This window comes from Phyllopteryx taeniolatus, chromosome 14 (assembly GCF_024500385.1).
Source record: "Phyllopteryx taeniolatus isolate TA_2022b chromosome 14, UOR_Ptae_1.2, whole genome shotgun sequence".
Taxonomy (NCBI): domain Eukaryota; kingdom Metazoa; phylum Chordata; class Actinopteri; order Syngnathiformes; family Syngnathidae; genus Phyllopteryx; species Phyllopteryx taeniolatus.
The window spans coordinates 11,027,880-11,047,060 of record NC_084515.1 but is presented as its reverse complement, the minus strand read 5'-3'; the positions used below and the strand labels follow the sequence as shown (position 1 = coordinate 11,047,060).

Below are 19,181 nucleotides of genomic sequence, written 5' to 3'. Positions count from 1 at the left end.
AAATACTTCGCTACTGTAGTTAAGTCGATTTTCAAATAACTGTACTTAACCTGAGTATTTATTTTAATGATGACTCTTTTTTTTATCCGACATGGGAAAGTATTTTGTGTGCAGGTTTTTTTAATTAAATTTTTGCTCATAATGCCAAAATGCCCTAGGATGAAATGACCTTGACGAATGAGCATATTCAATTTTGTCTACACACTATAGTTTTGTCAACTGCGTCGAATTAAAGTGTTTAATCTCACACAATAAATCCTGGTTTCCATAACTACTGTTGTTATACAATTATGATGTTATATAACTGCTTCGAATAATCTAGTTAAGCATCGACTATTATTTTGAAATTGGCGACTTTGATACACAGCGCGTATAGCCGTGTGTTTCGGCCTTCGGCAGTACCCGTCGTCTGCGCCACTGAGTGACGTCACGCCTGCCGCCTGCCCCCCCCCCCCCCCCCCCCCCCCCCCCCCCCCCCCCCCCCCCCCCCCCCCCCCCCCCCCCCCCCCCCCCCCCCCCCCCCCCCCCCCCCCCCCCCCCCCCCCCCCCCCCCCCCCCCCCCCCTTCAGTTTAATCCAAACATCGACGACGGAACGTCCGCGGCCAATCGAACCATCACCGAACCTCCCTCGCATCGGCGTTTAGTGACAGCATGGCTGCCCAGAAAATAAACGAAGCCCACGAACACATAGCCAAAGCCGAGAAATGGTAAGCGTAGTTAAGTCGCTATATCGCCGTTAAAGGGACGTTTGGTGCTAGCTACAGTGGCGGCTAAAGGGCCACTGTTGTGGCTTCTTCGTGCGACCGCTTGACAGCTGAATGGATGCGTGTCATCCATCGCTTTATCATTAATGTGATTCATTGCAGCTTAAAGACAAGCCTGACAAAGTGGAAGCCGGATTTTGACAGCGCCGCATCAGAATACGCTAAAGCAGGTACTGTAATGCTCTTAAAAATAATAATAATCATACAAATAAAAAAAACTCAAGGTACACTACACACACAGTGAATTTTAACCGATTTTTTTTTTAATGTGACCCCACAAATCACGAGGAAAAAACCCAAACAATCTCTTGTTTTACAGTGTGTACTGTGTGTACTACGACATGTCTGTCGTAGTACCAAGACTGACCTGTGAGGGGCAGCATCATACTGTCAATATGAACGCAGGTTATAAGACACGCCCATTTTGAGTCTCGTGTCTACGACACCAAACTAGTCGAGGCAAAAATCGTCAGCGCGTTCCATGTTTGTGGACGGCAAGAAATCCGAAAGAAAAAGATCAAGGATGCCGGCACATTGTGCTGCATACGGATGCACACAGCGGTTAGTCATGACAGTGATTTACAAACCTGAATGTTACAGACAAGCTTGGCAAGACCCTCTTCCATCATGCCGACCCGTTGAAAAATGTACTTGACGGATATATTTGTCAGAATTCCAGTTGCTGAATGCATAAACAGAAATCTGTGTTGTAGCAGTTTTTCAAAGTAGTGTGACTATCACATTGACGGATTTCGAAGTGGCCCTCCGATCCTTAGATTAAATTTTTTTGTATGCGCCCCTCGTAGGAAAAGGTTTTGAAATCCTGACCCTTTTTCGAGCAGATTGAGGAGGACAAATATCTCCCAATGCACCCCACACTACAGAATAATCAGTCAAGATAATCTTTCAGCGACATCTGACAATCCTTTGTTGACTGTGAGTGGTATGCTCGTACCTCACTTAAGTATCATGTCGCTTGCTTTTAGCCGTGTGCTTCAAGAACGCCAAGCAGTACGAGCAAGCTAAGGATGCTTACCTGAAGGAGGCTGAATATCACACAGAGAACAAGACGTATCCGTCACTCATTTGTTATTCTTGACTTGCCGTTGCCACTTTTATTGGATTTCTTTCCTTAACTTGTCCCCTGCAGTCTTTTCCACGCTGCCAAGTGAGTGTCTTCTTATCCTTAAAAAAAAACAAACAAACAAAAAAATAAAAACACACGAAACGTTTTTTTTGGTCACGTGTTTGTCCATATTCCTCAGGGCTATAGAACAAGCGGGCATGATGATGAAAGAGCAGAAGAAGATGCCCGAGGCCATCCAGTACATCGAGAAGGCGTGCATGATGTACATGGAGAACGGGACCCCCGACACCGCCGCCATGGCGCTGGACCGCGCTGGAAAGTCAGTATGAAACGCTCAAAAACAAACACACAAAAATAGTGCTGGACGCTTCATTAGGTACACCTGTACTCAACCAGATCTGATGCGAACGTTCTGCCTTCACAATGATAAGCGTCACCAACGCAAAAGCCCCATTTAAGTCCAATTATGCAAAGTATTCATGCAATAAGTGCCCGGTGAGGAGTTATTTAATACAATGTGATGTGTATCTTCCTCCTTTGTGTGCCCAGGTTGATCGAGCCTCTCAACATTGAGAAAGCAGTGGACTTGTATCAGAAGGCAGCTGGTGTGTTTGAGGTAACAATAATATTCCATTGAATTATTCTTCTTCTTATTAATTTCTATTCAACTGTGTTGTCTGCTTGCCGTAGAACGAGGACCGCCTGCGCCAAGCTGTGGAGTTGCTGGGTAAAGCTTCCAGGCTGCTGGTGCGGTTAAAAAGGTAAAAAGAGCGGCAGCTGGCTCTGTTGCGTCTTCGTCGTCGCTAACGGAATTGCGCAATGTTTACGTACGTGCGTGTGCACAAAGGTTGGACGAAGCTGCCGTGGCTCTGCAGAAAGAGAAGAACATGTACAAGGAGATTGAAAACTTTCCAATGTGCTTCAAGGTGAGCGTCTTCTTTCAACCGTAGAAGGGGAGAAAATGGCTTCTTTACAGGGCGCAGACGTCTGCCAAGGCCAAATTAAGTCAAGTCAGAATCTCTTGGGTCCAATACAATCCTTTCGGCGACGCTCCTTTGCATTTTTTTAACTAGTTTTTAAATGAATATTAAATGAATCTCTCTGCCACCCTTTCAAAATCCTTAAGTGTACAGGCAATGTCATATTTTTAATTATCATGCAAATGTAAAATGTTATGATGTTAATATTAGGACGTCGGAGCAATATAACACTTTAATGATTAATGACATCTCACGGGTCTTAAATAAAAATAATAAATTGTTAAGATATAATTTAATTGAAAATATTTTTATTGCATTATTTTTATAACTACATTTTTTGCTATTTACACAAATTGTCATCCGCAATAAATGAACCACGATATACCAAGAAATTACTTTTTTTTTTTTTTTTTTTTCTCCTAATAAAACAATTGATATATTGATAGCATTGCAAGCGTCTGATTTTTTTTTTTTTTATTTAGCTACCACTGTACAAAGAGATGTGATTAACTTACATACCAACAACACAGCAAATGATGGTCATAATCATGAGCTGAATGATTCGTGTTTTTGTCCAGAAAACGACAGCTCAGGTGCTGATCCACCTTCACCGAGGTGACTACGTCGCGGCTGACAAGTGCGTCAGAGAAAGTTACAGGTGGGATCTGTTGATATGCAATTTTTTGTTCCTAATTCCCCAAAAATTTAATAAAACCATGAGAAAAGTTCTGATGTTCTTGCGTCAAAATACGCAAAGGAGAAAGGATGCAAAGGCACCACTGGCTAACTGTACTATATCCCTCCCGGCCCCATAAAACGAGCCTCCATGAGGATTCGATTGCATTTTCACTCTTGGAGGCAGCACTTCATCAGCAAGCAGACGATTTACACTTTTTGAATTGGCAAAGCTGATCCGTGCGTACGGCACGTGCGGCTGACATCGCCAAATACAATCCCCCGCAGCCATGTCAACAACTTAGCCGACTATACAAGTATGTCAGAAGCTAGCGATGCTAACACTGTTAGATAACCCTGATGTGCACGTCCGACAACACTGCAGCTCTGCTTTTGGATTTGACATTCTTCTGTGTAGTCTACTTGGTGAGCAGGCACTTCAGAGACATAACTATTTTTATACAATCAATAAAAAGTAGATTTTCCCTTGTAAAAAAAAAAGTCCTGCTTTTTTGGTGTGCAGCCTGCCGGGCTACAGCGGCAGCGAAGACTGCGTCGCCATGGAGACGCTGCTGCAGGGCTACGACGAGCAGGACGAGGATCAGGTTTACCGCGTGTGCAACTCCCCTCTGCTCAAGTACATGGATAATGACGTGAGTACCACAGTCACCATAGTCATACACCAAAACAGTAGCAACAGTTCACTTAAATCAAGCAATGCAGCCGCAGATTATTGGCACCAATTTTTAACAGGGACTTTGCTAGAATAGCTGCCGATCAAATGAATAAACAAAAATGGGTAGCTTTTTTTTTTGTTAAAAAAACCCAAAACGGTTTAATGCCACTTCAAGTTGAAGTTTGTCAAACTAAACATAAAACAAAGACAATTACGTGTTGCGTATTTAAACCAAGCGCATGGTTTTTTGCCTTAAGAAATTCCACTCGTTTAATGCTAATACACAATGCAGAACACCATATACCGGTGAATGAAACTAGCATCAATGGTACTGTAGTTATATAACCCTTTAATCAATGGATATTTGAACAAACAGGTGCAGCAACACATGAAGACAGACAATATACCAATACTCACAGGCATAACTCTGGCGGCGGCAGAATCCTCGTACCTCCGAAACTGTCACTTTTCAGGAGACCAAAAAAAACCGGCACATTTGTTGAACCATTAACATTGAATTGTCAAAGAGAGTAAGCCATTTTCAATCATTTAGATTGGTCAATAATTTATAAAGATATCAGACACACGTGGGGACTGACCAAGAGTGTAGATTTGTGAAAAATACGAAATTTACCACATTTTGACATAGGAGCTTTCGGCCCAACACCAGCCATATATTCTTTATCTGCTGCAAAAAATGACAAATATTACTGCATCTACTGAGCTGTTTGTCCTTATGTCTGTATTATACTGCCCCCTGGTGGCCATGGCACGCACACCACAAGGAACACAATGTGGGGCTGGAACTGATTAATTTCCAGTGGGAAGTATGATTTGAGATACAAGTATGGTCACGGAACAAATTAAACCCATTAAGGCATTCCAAAAGTATAATAGTGGATATTTTTTTTTTTCCTTTTTAAGTCAAAATAATTGGTAACTTTTCATTAAAAAAATAAATAAATATATATATATATATATATATATATATATAGATACAAATGAATAGCTTTATTTTTATTTAAAAAATAAATAGAATCTGTACATTTTTACAATTGTGCCCAAAAACAAGTGTTCGCTTTTTTAAATTTGTAGTAACAAAAATAAAATATGGGTTGATTTTTGTTTGGTTGAATATTTTTTAAAAAGTTTTTAAAAAATTACAAATAAACTGATATTTTAAAACCAAATTAAAGGGGTATTTTCTACATTGTATTTTAAAAAGAAATTGAGTTAAACTTTTAAAAAATATATATATATTTTTTACTTTAAAAATATATTTTACGTTGAAAAATGTTTTGCAAAAAATAAGGGGTTACATTTTATTAAGAAAATAGTTATCATTTTCAAATGTAAATAATGGAACTTTTTGATTTTGAGTTTAAAAATCAATTGCATTTTTACATGCTGTTGCACAAAAATGGGGTAGCTTTTAAAATGTGCTGGCCTATTTAAAAAAAATAATTCGTAGCTTTTTAGAAATGTATCACTAAAAATAAAAGATAACATTTTCAATTTGAATGTTTTTTTTCAAAGTGGTGGTTTTAAAGAAGTGTGTACATATTCTTTAAATGAAATATGTAAAAAAAAAGAAAAGACACTACCCATCTTTAGACTGCATTGTGTAATTAATTCCCATTCGGACGAATGTTTGTGTTTGCGACATGCAGTACGCCAAGCTTGCCATCTCGCTGCGGGTGCCGGGCGGAGGAGGCAAGAAGAAGAAGGCCGCCGCGGCTCCATCGGGAGTTGCCGGCGGGGACAAGGCCACCGTTGCTGCTGATGACGAAGATGAGTATGAGGGGGGCCTTTGTTAGCCTTAGCCCATCTTCCTTCTTTCCCTTTTAAAACCTTCACCCCTCTGCTGTGATGGCCGCAATCGGCCCACGTTGTGCAAAAAAAAACAAATCTAATAACACAAATAAGACTTCCAGTAGATGTTGCTGATTAATTTTAAGGTGGAAGTATGGAAGTTGTATCATTTCTGCTCATGGTGACGTGCATGTGTACATGTTTTGTGCGTCTTAACAAAAAGAAAATGTGTGTATACCGTAGCTCTTTAATTTATTCAGGGTCCCTATTCCCGGAACAATAATTCACCCAATGCATGATTCTCCAAGCTCAACATAATGCAAATAAATAAAAACAGTTCAAAGGTCAGCTTGTAGACAATTACGTCCTCTTTGTCTACCTCCAGCTGTGTGCACGTTACCCATTTCAATGCATTTGACCCTAAAATGCTGAGTCAGCTTACTGTTCTTAAAGGAAATAATAAAGGGATGATTTATTTCTGTATTTTTTATATATATATATATATATATATTGTGCTCTTGCCCATGTGTACATTCCTGAAGCAAATACTGTATCTGATGTATATACATGCGCATACATCAATAAACAATCCATCTGGTTGGCTTTTTTCAACTGTCTTTTCGAATTGTATCGATCGCACATTTTTCTCTAAATAGTATGACTACAAAAATGCCACGTAAAATGACATCTCTTTAAAAAATAAACCTATTCTTGTAAACGTACAACTTCATGCATAATGTTTGACTATTTTTCTTGAAAATATGCCCTTATTTTCTGAATTATTTGACTGTTATTACTAATAAGTGTATAATTACTAATTTATTCTCATTATATTACGACTTGAAACATGACTACCTTCGTAAAATTGCGACTGTTTTCTCTAGAGTTTGTGTTCTTGTGAAATGAAATTTTAAAAAAATACTACCGTAATTAACAACTTGTGACAACCATTTTTTTCTCAAAATGTTACTTTTATTAAGTTTAGTCTAATATTAGGACTTTAATATTGTTATATTTGGAGTTTATTTTTTAATTGTAAATTGTTTTTTTAAAAACAATATTTTGTAAAATTACATATTTTCCTTAAAATGTTATTGTTATTAAGTGTACAGTACATTATGTGTAGCGTAGTATTAGTATTATCTTGCTACATTACGAGTTTTTTTTCTGGAAATATTATGACTTGAAAAATTATTTTAATATTCCTTTGTATCTTGTAAACTTACTTCTCAAAATATATTACGTTATGCTCGCACAAGTACAACTTTATGATAACTTTTGTCCTTAACTGTGATAGCTTTTATTTACAAAAATAGTATGCGGTTATTCCCGTGAAATTACAACTTTTCGAAATTGTTTGACTTTCTTGAAATACTACGTTTTCCTTGCGATATTGTGACTTTTTTTTTGTCGTTACATCGCAGCTTTATAAATGTATGACTTTTGAGTACCTTCTGCCATCTAGTGGTTCTTCTCCAAACTTCAACGGCTGTCATCTTTCTAACCTGAAGCAAAGACAAAAGGTGAGCAACGGGAGGAGGAAATGCGGAAACAGGAAGCTTGTTAGAGTGATTGTCTGATTGGCTCACCTCTGTCTCTCGTGGGGAATGCTGGGAACCATTGCAAACAAGCTTAGTGAGGCGCCATTTTGTTTTTGCTTTTTTATTGATGACCTCCATCACAGCCTTTATTATCATACACGTTCACATTTCACACTTGTATTACGTCCTCTTATGCATTTGCAATAAAAATTAACAATAATGAAGTGCTTCTCTCATGCTACAATGTCCTCTAATGCATAGTTTTTTTTTTTTGCTTTTTTTTAACCCCTCACCCGCAATAAGCGAGCGCCAGGGAACTTCCTGCTCATCTCACTCTGATTAGGAAACTGCAAAGTGATCGATTGGCAATTAAATCTCATTTTTTTCCCGTACCCCCGGCGGGTTGCCACTCTATGTCGCTTGTGCAATAAACGTTAAGTACGTGGCATGCCGTACTATTAAATAGTTCTAATCAAGTTGGAGCCAACGTATCGTAATACATACAATGAATCCGGGTTTGAAAAGAGCGCTACCTAAATGGTGTGTTAAGTAAAAAAAAAAAAAAACATCTAAGCAAATCGTTAGCCTACTAGCATAGTTGCCCAAGTCATATTTGAAGTTTTTCAAAAAACAAGACAAAACTATTTTTTTAATTGATTGAAGTTAAAAATGACTTAGGCAATTTTGCTATGAACAAGAAGAAGAACCCAAATAAAAATGGTCCTTCATGTGTTCCATCTATATTTTATATATTCCGAAACACAAATCATTGTTTTACTGCAGTTTTTTTGTTTTTCTCTAATAATACTAAAACAAAATTTGAGAAAAAAACAAAAGAGCAAACAAATATTTGTTTCTTTGTGGTTCAGAGATTTAAATAAAAATCACAATCCTTTTTCACTGTATTAAATATTTATAATTAATTTCCACATTTTGTGATTTTATTTTTTTTTTAAATACCAAAGGACACTAAAAATTGTTTTTCGGTTGTTACTCGAATACAAATCTTATAATTTGGAGAGACAACCCCAAAAAAGTATTGTATTTCAAGATAAAAAAATTAAGTTTGATTTGTCATAGTTTTGCAAGTTGCTTTGCTTAAATAAAAATCTCCCAAAATGTTGAAATAAACAACGAAAAAAAAAATCTTATTTTGAGGCAATTTTCATTGTGATTATTTTTCATTTTCACATGTGTTTTTTTCATTGTGGTTTTGGGGTTGTTTCCCCCTAATAAAAATCTGGAAGAAATCCAAAAACATCTGCTCTTGTGTTTTGGGGGAAAAAAAACAAAAAAACTTGCACTGTATCCAAATTTTGTCAGTTTATATTTCTTCCCACAACATTTTGTGAGTGTTATTAAAAACCAAAACAAATGTTTTTAAAACATTTTAGCTGAAACACAAATAAATTCAGATTTTTTTTGGGTCAGTTAAAATAAAAATAAAAACTCATAAAATTGGACATATATAACCCAAAAAACAACATGAACAATATATGAATAGCTTCTGATATTCTGTATGAATATTTTTGTCTTTTGGTTATCTCCATTTTTTTCATTATTATGGTTTTTATCCCAAACACAAAGATGAAGCATCTTTGGTTGTTACTCTCTAATGAAAATATCACAAAGTTTGAAGAACCCCCCCCCCCACCCCCCCAAAAAAAATGTTTTTGGAGGTAAAAAAATACCTCCAATAATAATAATAATAATCTTTTTATTGTTGTTGTCCAATGTCATAATCACTGAGTTTGTGTGTTGTTGTTGTTTGTGCTTTTTTCCACTGTCAGCAGAAACACAAAGATTGTTTTCCCTTGTTTTTGTTGTTTGTCGGAAATGTTGTCCTTTCAAGTGGAATTTTGAATCTGTTATGTGATCACACCGACTGAATTTGTGTGAGAAAAGCGCTTCCTGAGAAACGCGTACATGTAGTAAGACCTCAAAAACAAATCAAACGTGAAGACGTGGTTCTCCCAAATAACAAAACAACTTTTTTTTTTTTTTTTTTTTTGGGCGTTCATGTGTTGCACCTGTCCACATCAGTATTGCACGGTCCCCTGTTCCAAGCATTCCAATCGGAGAAGAAGAATTGTGCTCATTTGGTGTGGGAAGCCCTTTTTGGGGTCCTTGCTAGAGCATTTTTTTTTTTTTTAAGTCTTCGGAGATGGGAACTTTTTACACTGTACGATGTCAGGAAAAGTCTTCGTTTCGTCCGCCGACAGCAGCACCAGCAAAATTTGTGCTCAAAAAGTCAGGAAAAAGTGCGGCGGGCGGGTGAGCGTGTAGAAAAAAAAAACTCACTGGGTCTTCTCACGCGTCCACTTGATCATGGTCTCTGGCGAGCGGTAGAGGAAGATGAGCTTGGCGTACATGTCCTCCTCCAAGTCCAGCTCGCCCGTCTCGCGCACTAGGAAGATGTCGGTGCACAGCTTAAGGATGCGGTCCACGTTGGGCAGCTCCTCGAACATGATGGTGTGCGAGATGCCGCTGAAGAACTCGCGCACGAACTTGCCGATCACCAGCACCACCGATGCGTACAGGCCCATAATCCTGACACGCACGCGCACACACAGCAGCAGGAAACAAAAACATCAAAAACGAGCATACAGCGACAAGTTCAGCTACAAATTTGAATAGTTTTGTATTTCTTAATCAGAAACATTTAGATTTTTTTTGTTGTTGTTGCTTTGTGGATGATTTTCTCCAAATTTTGCAAATATTTTTCTTTTGGATACAAATACAAAAAGCGAACTTCGGAGAGAAATGACAAAAAAATACTGGTACATGTTCTTTGTATCGAGGAGCTAAAAATGAACTTTCGTTGGCCAGCCATCTAACACGAGTATCGCTAATGTACAGGAGCGGTCGTACCCGTATCCGGCCAGGAAGCCGAGGCTGGGCGGGCTGACTTGGTCGCTGAAGACGTAGAGCTCCAGGCAGGCGTCGTGGTTCTGACTCTTCTCGATGGGGCCGCGTTCCATCTGGTTGACGATCCACCACTCCTGGAGCTGACATTTGGCCGTCTTCACTTGATGCAGGCTCAGGCTGATGTTCAGCATCATCTTGTCTGGTGTGAGCAAATTACACCATTTAAATCAGACTTTCGGACAGGAAATTGGCGCAAAATACAAAAACTCAAAAATAAAAGCACATTCTACAACAGTGTTGCAGCCATCTCAACAATATGTTGCCAGACAGGAAGTGGAGGTGGAAGTAAAAAATAAAAGCACATTCTATGACAGTTTTGAGCATTGAGAAGAACCTTTGTCAGATAGAATGTTGTGCTCATATTCAAAATAAAAGCCACCAATCACAAATAGAAGTGGAGGTTATATTAAAAAATAAAAATAAAAGCCCATCCTCTAACAGTGTTGCTTTCATATTAATTAGGGAAGGACTGTGTTCAGGGAGGAAGTGGTGCTAAAATTCAAACTAAAAGTCACCAATCACAAAAAGAGAACGGTGGACAGTCAGGAAGTGGAGGTGAAATTAAAAAATAAAAGCCTTACGCCACTTCAGGTATTAGAACTATGGTCAGACAAAAAGTAGTGGAAAAATTCAAAATACAACCCACCAACCACAATAAATGATAGACTTTTAATCAGACAGGAAGTGGACGTACTATTCAAAAATAGTCCATTCCAGAACAGTGGTGGTTCCATATTAAATATGGAAGAACAAACAGGAAGAAGAGCTGAAAATCAAAATAAAAGCCAACAATTACAAAGAGTAGAACTGCAGTAAGACAAGAAGCTGGGGTAAAATTCAAAATAAAAGCCTGAAAATATAAAAATAATGGAGAAGAAAGTAGGGGTGAAATGTAAAGAAAAATTAAAGCAGATTATATTCAGCGTTGAATCCATTGTCACTCGAGGACTTTTGTAGGCAGGAAGTGGAGGTGAGATGAAAAAAATAACAGTGTTGAGATGGGAAGTAGAGGTGTAATGGCCAAAATAAAGCGGTCTACCTTTATACAATTGCTCGACGGGCTTGGCGTCTGAATCGCTTGGGGCTCTGATGTAGCGCGGGAAGATGTTTTGGAGCGTCCTGCATGTAGAAAAGACAACGTGAACGGGATCCGCGCGCTCTGGCTCTCGGCGAACGGTCCACTCACACGTGCGAGCGGCTGTCGTTTCCGCTGAGCAGCAGCACGAGCTCCTTCTTGGTGTCCTCGCCCAGATTGGTCACCCGTTTGCCGGACGCCGTCTCGGCCTTGGCTCCCAAGCTGAGGTTGCGCTGCACAGACCAGGACACGGTGATGGGGAAGTCCTCGTCCAGGGTCAGCATGTCAATGAGGGTCTTCCTGCTCGGGGGGCTGATGGTCCACAGAGAGTTGGAGCTGCCCTTCAGCTCGGCGATCACCAGGTCGCCCGGCGTGTAGCCCCCAAGCCACTCCAGCGCTGCCTGGCGGTGCCCGTCGCAGAGACGCAAGGTCAGTGTTTTTACGACTTCTATTAAAGCAGCCAACTTTCCTTCATTTTAAAAATCGTTTTGGGCTGTTTCTCTCACAATTTTGGACATTAAAAAAAATATATTATTTCATTATTTTTTTTCACTCCAAATTAGTTTTTCTTAAGAAATCTGAAACACAAAGAAATTAGTTTTACCTTTTATCTCCATATTTGGTGAGGTTTGAATTTTTATTTTATCATTATTATTTTTTTTGGGGGGGGGGGGGGGGTTGTTTCGCTCTCAATTTTGCAAGTAAAAAAAAAAAAAATCAGAAATACAGTGGAACTTCAGCTTATGACAATTTGGTTACAGAGCAATTTTTTTGAAATAAAAATTACCTTGGGTTACATCCTATTTTTGGTTCACGATCAGTGTTGGCATGGCCGCGGAAGGCTCAGAACTTTGTGCTTTTTCTTGTGTCGCATAAACATCATTGGCACCGTGCTTCAGGTATCTAAAAGGGCTGCCACGTCCCACAATGCAACGCAAAAGCTGTGCTGCATTGTGGGAGGTGTTGGCCATTTCGAGCTAGCAGTAACCACAGTGAATGTAAACATCATTCTACCTGGGAAGGCTAAGACACGGCACAGTGCTTTGCGAACCCACTGTTATTTCATCATCAGAAATTCTTGTTTTCCCCCATTTCTATATTGTACAGCATTTATTTTTAACCACACAACGACCAAAATAAGGTCAACGTTCATTCGTGTCATTCAGCGGCTGGAACGGATGAATTGTTTGTTGCGATTCATTTCAGAGCTTAATGTGTGAGGAGACATTTTGCTATTGGTGTTGTACTCACCTCGTCGTCATTGTACAGTTTGACAAAATTGGTAAAGTCTTTTTGCGAGACGCCCTGCAGTTGTTTCTGCTGAGCACTCATGGTAAAGATGGGCTGCCGTGGACAGAAAGTAAACGCCATGATTGACTTGCTACTTGTTCTTTTAAGTTTTTCCCCCTTCTCATCTCACCTGGAAGCCGGCCAGCGTGATCTCGAAGGAGACGTCCAGAGGCGGGTTCATCACGCCGGCCACAGACTTGACGAGCGACATGAAGAGCAGCGGGAACCACACGATGCAGATGAGCAGCATCACTATCATCCCACCCATGCCGTACTTCACCACCTTCTTCTTCTTCTGGCCTCGGGGCTGAGGGTATCTCTGTTTGGTGGAAAGATTGCTTGTTATTGCCACTTGTCGCCTCTCTTCACTCGGTCTGTTCTCCCTCAATGGACATATCAGCGGGTGTTTGTGCTTGTTGCCTTTTTTGTTGCTCGTTACTATACATACTAGCAGGTGCTTCTTTTGCACTTTGGGTATTTTGTCTTTCTTCTCTGTATGTCCCCTCTCAAACCAGCAGGTGTTATTGCTATTATTCTATTTTGGTATTTCTTTTTGTTGTCTCTCTTCTCGCTCTCTGTCCCCTTTCAAACATCATAGTAGCACCTGTTATTGCTATTGTCATCTTATTACTATTTGACTTTTTCCTCTCTGTCAGTACCCTTTCAAATGAAATACTAGCAACTTATTGCTTTTGGCCTTACTTCTGTCTCTTCTCTCTTCTCTTTCTGTCCCCTCTTGAACTAAGTACAGTCAGGTTTATTGCTGTTGCTGTCTGTTTTCTTGCCTTTTGTCATTATTTTTGTTGTTGTCCATTTGTCTCATCTAAAACTAACTACCAGAAGATGTTGTTATCGCTATTATCTTGGGTCTTTCCCCTTGTAAACCACATATTAGCAGGTGTTGTTGCCCTTTGTTCTCTCTCTCTTCTGCCTACCTGTAAGCTCTCAAACGAAGTTCCAAAAGGTCTTATTGCTATTTGCCTTCTGTCTTTCACCAATGAAACCAAATGTAGAATTGTACAGTACTTTTGCTGTTGCTTAAATTTCTCTCTCTTTTGTCTCTGTCAACTTTCAAACTATTATTCCTATTTTCTTTATTTTTCACCGCCCAAACCACATATTACAGGTGTTACTTTCTTTTACTATTGCTGGTTGTGCTCTTTCTTCTCTCTGTACACTATCTGTGGCACAGTAAGATGAACAGACCAGTCGTACTGCATGACTAAGCTGTGGAACAGAACATTTTGGGGAGCAAAGAAAAGTTCAACCAAGTAATCATTTCAAGCAACACTTAGCAATCTCATTTTTCGCTCAGTTCCTCTTCCAAAATGTCACAAGTGGATTTTATTCCAGCACCTTCTCCGACTCTCGCCAGCATTTGAGGATGAAGATGTGCGCATATATGTCCTCCACGCAGATCCAGCTGGACAGAGACAGCGACGTGTCCGTCCACACCCAGTCCATCACGGCACGCAGCTCGGTCAGGAACGGAACCAGACGGAACCTGCAAACAATGCCTGTGTTTTTGTATTTTTGTTTTTCATGATTTTGTATGTCCAGCACGACTTCCTTACCCTTGGAAGAGGAAGAGGTTGACATAATTGTAGCTCTTAGTGAGGAAGTTGCCCAACACGCGGGTGGGATAACCGCAGCGGATCTGATAGGCCGACAACCCGAAGTAGATGCACTTGACAAAATACCACATCTGTGCCACATTGTTCTTGTTGAAACGCCTTGGCGGAGGTTGGAAAGGACACACAATAAACTAATGATATTTAATGCTGAGAGGGCGAGCGGATACGTTCTTACTTCTCGGTGACTCCCGGCAGGATGAAGAACATCCAGAAGTGGATGCCGAACACTAGGAAGACCTGGAAGATGACCTTGCCCATGACAGACTTGCGCAAGTAGAGGGCCCGGTCCACTACCATAGTCCCAAACTGGATGAGGACCATGACCAAAAAAGGTCCGGGGACCTGATCCTCTGAAAGGGACGAAGTGATGTCTGCCGCCGAGTGTTTCTACAAGACAACAGATCAGGATGGAAATTTGTGCTTTCCAGCAGCTTCCTCCTACAACCCCCTAATTCATAGAGTTACCTTTCCAACTGTACCATCTATATCATTTGATGTTGTTTGGAAGTGTCCATGCTGGGATTTGGGTTGTTTCGACTGTACACTGGTCTTTTGGAAATACATTTTGAACTAAGAGTCTTACAGAGATGAATTTCAACCACTACATTTGTAATCAGGCTGTTTTGACTGTCCTTCATTATAGTTGGAAATAACTTTTAAAAATAAAACCACATTGGGATCAATTTTACTTCTACCCCCAACATTCTTAGGTTACCTTTCCAAAGGTACTACACGTATCCTTCTACGTTGTCGAGTTGTTGTTGTTGTATCTGAGCTGGGAATCCTGCTGTTTTGGTGGTCACCGGATCATTATCGTTAGAAATAACTTTTAAACAGAAAATCTGATCTGGCTAAATTCAACTTTGACTCCCACATTTATAGGGGTGAGCTTTCCAACCATACCACTCGCCCTTCTATGGAGCCCGAGCCAGGAATTGGGCTGCTTTGACAGTCCTTGGATCTTTAAAGTTGGATATAACTTTTGAACTGAAAGCCAACAATTGAACTTGACCCCCAGATTTCTAGGGGTGAGCTTTTAAACAGAACCTACATCTCTTTATGCTGTCTGGAAGTGTCAAAGTCAGGAATAAGACTCTATTGGTGGTCCACGACTCACTACAGTTGAAAATAATTCCTTAAGAGAAAGTCACACCCAGGTGAATTTTACTTCTACCCACACATTTTTAGGGGTGAACTTTTCAGCAGTACAACCCTCTGAAAATCTCAGTGTACAGGTGACACCTACACCAAAAGCCCAAAAGCCGAAGACGATGATAATGAAGTCAACAGTGTCGGCGAGGAACATGAGCACATAGACGTCGGTCACAGCGCTGTACTCGGGATGGATGAGGTCGTAGAAGAACTGACGCATGGGTACGTAGAACTCCATGAACCTGAAACGCACAAACCAAGCTATGATCAACTGTATTACACGAAAATCAACACAAAGTAAACGTGAACACTGGAATGTTACAAAGATTGGCTGAAAAAGATGATGTGTTGTACTTCTTGACAGTGTATGCTCTGGCCTTGAAGAGCTGCTCCTTCAGCTTCTCCAGGATCATCTGCTTCTTGGTCTTCTTATGAACGCTGGCTTCGCTGCCATCCTTGTGGCTGCTGCTGCAGGATGTGACACTTCCTGCAGAGACAATCGAGTCAGGAACAAAGCTTCAAACGCAAAGCCCGAAGATGGTCTCACCGCGTTTGGCTCGGGCGGATGAGTGCAGGGATCGGTGCAAGACATGCGAACCCCCGCTGGAGCTTGTGCGCCGCTGGTAGGTGGGCTGCTGCGGGTGATGCAGCTGCACATGACCCGAGTCCATTGAGGTGCCGAAGTTGATGGAGCCTAATGTCTGTGTGGAGCCCCGCCACTCACGTACCCCCGAGGAGGCGGTGGTGCTGGCGGCAGAGCCGGCTTCTGACTCCCTCTCGCTCTCGTCTCTGGGAGTCCCCTCATCTTCCGACTCGCTCTGATGGGACGCCTCCCTCTTCTCCTTAGGGTCGTCCTCGTCCCACAGGCCGTGGCACTGTGATGGCACGGGGTCCCGCTCAATGCCCAAATCAATATGAACAAGAATATCTGCGTTTGTGCTAGCCTACTAAAGCTAACACTAACTGTAAAATAGAGGTGCACTGCACTCATGTTATATAGCTGGATAAAGCTAACAGTATATAAAATAGAAGAGGGCTAGTAGTCATGTTAGGTGGCTAAAATAATCAGTGTAGTGTGTAACCTCAATTTAACAGACCCAGAAACAACAGATTTCAGATTTAACGGACAGAAAACAGTGTCCCCGTTGGAACTGAAAACACCCCCTTTGTTGCGGACAAAGACCGTTAGTTCCACAATTGACCGCTGTCAATTGTTTACTAGTGCAAGCATCAGAGAGCGACTGGGTTGTGCCTCTGTTGTCACAGATATGAAGACTAGATCCGGCTAACCGACGTGCCTACCTGGCGGCAATTTTGGTAGGGGCGACGTTCCCATCAAAGGCAATGCATTGAAATTAGCTTAGCGTCGCCATACGCACGTAGCTCAAAAGGTGTCGTATCTATCTATTCATAACTAGGGCTGACATTTATTCGCGCGCTCATGTCTCATGTCTCGAACATTCTATACTGATTTTGGTACAGTTGTTTTTATGTCAAGCACTTCTCTATGGCACCAATCGTAATGGAGGTGGGAAAAGGAAGCGCGCTAACCTCACGGCTCATGAAAGCGACCCTCGACTCGCCATCACAATAACTTTCTTCCACCAGCTGCACGCCATTATCACTCCTCCCAAGCAGCAGCGATCACTGCACTTTCATGGCTGCACAGTATTATACAATCAAAACAATGTTTAAAGGTAGATTTAGGTCAACTTTAAAACTTTTCAAACTTTTATACATTTATTTACAATAATTTTGTACTGTACTGGGTGTGAAAGTGATTCAAACTAATGGACGAACGGCTTTAACGGACGACCCCACCCCCCTATTAGTCCGTTAAATCAAGTTTCCATGGCTAATGGCAAGTTCAATGCTAATTCAATATGAAAGGGAATAGCTGTGGTTTTGGTAGCCGGCTAAAGCTAACTGTGTGTAAAGAGGTGAGCTGTGGTTGTGCTAGCTGGCTAAAGCCAACGCAAACAGTGAGTGTTGAATATTAATTGTGTATGTAAAATAGAGGTGGGTTCTGGTCCAGTAAGCTGGCTAAAGCTAAATGCTCGTAAAATAGATGTGCGCTGTGGCTAAAGCTAACGCTAACTGGAGTTTACCTTGAGGATGGACCTGTGGAAGAAGAGTGCCAGGAGCTGGACCAGGTCGTAGTGGACGTAGCCATTCTTTTTCTCCACACCGATAATGTTAGGCGGGTGGTATGGGTTGTCCTTCTCAATCTTGTTCTGGTTGAAGGGAAAGAACCCGAACTGGAAGAAGTACTTGATCACGATGGTGACCTGATGAACAAAACACAAACAGTCACCTAAGATAGAGCTTAAATCAGTTTAGTTGTCAACTGTTACGTTTATATTGTCACCAAATGTAAATCCATATGATAATATGGATTTCAAAGAAATTATGTTTATTTCAATGGAATGAGTTTGTTTTAAAACCAATAAAAAGCCAATAGTACATTTCAAAACCAGTTCAAAGCTCATCTAGTCGATTTTAAACCCAGTTTGAAGTATTTTATGACCAGTAATTTTCAAACTCGTATAAAATTTGTCAACTATATTTGAAACCAGTTTAAAGCTCACCAGGTCACTTTAAAAACTGTTTAAAAATTCTTCCGTTCATTTTAAAATAAAACCAGTTTACATTTTTGCCCAGTTCATTTTAAAACCAGTTTAATGGTCAACCAGGTCACTCGAAAAACTGTTTAAATTTTGTTATCATCATTTTAAAACCATATTAAGAGTCATCCAGGTCATTTATAACCGGTTTTATAGTTTGTCCAAACAGGTTTTCCCAGATCTGTTCCCAATTGGTCACGATTTCAATCTGAAGTTTAAAACAAATTTTGATGTTTCTTTAAATGGATGAAATCAAATCAGTTCAAAGCTTGTCCACTTCACTTTAAAACCAGATTAAGATTCACCCAGTCAATTTAAGAATCCGTTTCAAGTTCTTCCAAGTAGGTCATTTTAAAACAAGTTTAAATCTTGTTCGTTTCAACGAATGATGGTTTTTCTTTGGATTTTTTACTATGACGTCACCAACAAAAGGGAATGATGGCGAAGAGGAAAAACTATAACCATGGAACAGGAAACAGGAAATAATTAATTAAATATCAACACTACACGAATTAAGAGATGCTAACATAAACAAAATTATTTTATCCTGGCAATAACTAAAATAATGGAACTTGGTGACAGGGGGGTCAAAATGCGAGGGTTTTTGCTTTATTTGGCACCTCGGTGTAGACGATGGCGGTCATCCAGTAGCGCTTACTGGGCCGTGGCACCGACAGCATGGCCCACAGGAAGATGGTGACGGGCAGTACCAGCGTGGCGAAGTTGGCCGACACCATGTGGTTGATGATGATGACCAGGAAGCAAACCATCTCAGAGTGTGCTACCAGCATGTTGTAGAGGGCATAGCACAGCTGCAGCACCAGTGGCTGGCTCTGGTAGAACTTCTCCGACTGGTCCAGCTCCTCGTCATAGAACATTCTAGCGATAGACGGAGAAAAAGTGGTTAGCGCGTGCTGTTCCTCAGGGTACTGTGCTAGGTAC

At 40.6% G+C, this 19,181-nt stretch overlaps 2 protein-coding genes across 2 annotated transcripts in view; one reads left to right on the top strand and one right to left on the bottom strand.

The window, feature by feature from the left end:
* Positions 1 to 420: 420 nt before the first annotated feature.
* On the top strand, positions 421 to 6,607 carry napgb (N-ethylmaleimide-sensitive factor attachment protein, gamma b). The gene is made up of 11 exons (XM_061798334.1): positions 421 to 708; positions 868 to 935; positions 1,752 to 1,836; positions 1,916 to 1,933; positions 2,031 to 2,171; positions 2,402 to 2,468; positions 2,543 to 2,613; positions 2,700 to 2,778; positions 3,411 to 3,490; positions 4,031 to 4,160; positions 5,854 to 6,607. Exons 1-11 carry the CDS (start codon positions 653 to 655, stop codon positions 5,998 to 6,000), a joined length of 942 nt encoding a protein of 313 aa, XP_061654318.1. The 5' UTR covers positions 421 to 652; the 3' UTR covers positions 6,001 to 6,607.
* A 1,034-nt stretch (positions 6,608 to 7,641) lies between these two features.
* The window catches only part of LOC133489332 (piezo-type mechanosensitive ion channel component 2), a 68,733-nt gene continuing 57,193 nt past the window's right edge, over positions 7,642 to 19,181 (bottom strand). Inside the window, exons 39-52 of the mRNA XM_061798324.1 lie at positions 18,860 to 19,118; positions 17,724 to 17,903; positions 16,163 to 16,490; positions 15,970 to 16,102; positions 15,710 to 15,857; positions 14,639 to 14,850; positions 14,404 to 14,562; positions 14,186 to 14,333; positions 12,960 to 13,148; positions 12,791 to 12,883; positions 11,651 to 11,940; positions 11,504 to 11,583; positions 10,408 to 10,603; positions 7,642 to 10,086 (exon numbers count right to left, since the gene is read on the bottom strand). Of these exons, the coding sequence (XP_061654308.1) occupies positions 9,834 to 10,086; positions 10,408 to 10,603; positions 11,504 to 11,583; positions 11,651 to 11,940; positions 12,791 to 12,883; positions 12,960 to 13,148; positions 14,186 to 14,333; positions 14,404 to 14,562; positions 14,639 to 14,850; positions 15,710 to 15,857; positions 15,970 to 16,102; positions 16,163 to 16,490; positions 17,724 to 17,903; positions 18,860 to 19,118 (2,668 nt within the window). The 3' untranslated portion in view covers positions 7,642 to 9,833. The remainder of the gene's footprint in view (positions 10,087 to 10,407; positions 10,604 to 11,503; positions 11,584 to 11,650; positions 11,941 to 12,790; positions 12,884 to 12,959; positions 13,149 to 14,185; positions 14,334 to 14,403; positions 14,563 to 14,638; positions 14,851 to 15,709; positions 15,858 to 15,969; positions 16,103 to 16,162; positions 16,491 to 17,723; positions 17,904 to 18,859; positions 19,119 to 19,181) is intronic.

Excerpts from the sequence above, each read along its gene's own strand:
- napgb (XM_061798334.1), top strand. The coding sequence starts at position 653 with ATGGCTGCCCAGAAAATAAACGAAGCCCACGAACACATAGCCAAAGCC. Across the intron at positions 709-867 it reads ATAGCCAAAGCCGAGAAATG|CTTAAAGACAAGCCTGACAA; the intron begins GTAAGCGTAGTT and ends GATTCATTGCAG. Across the intron at positions 3,491-4,030 it reads TGCGTCAGAGAAAGTTACAG|CCTGCCGGGCTACAGCGGCA; the intron begins GTGGGATCTGTT and ends TTTGGTGTGCAG.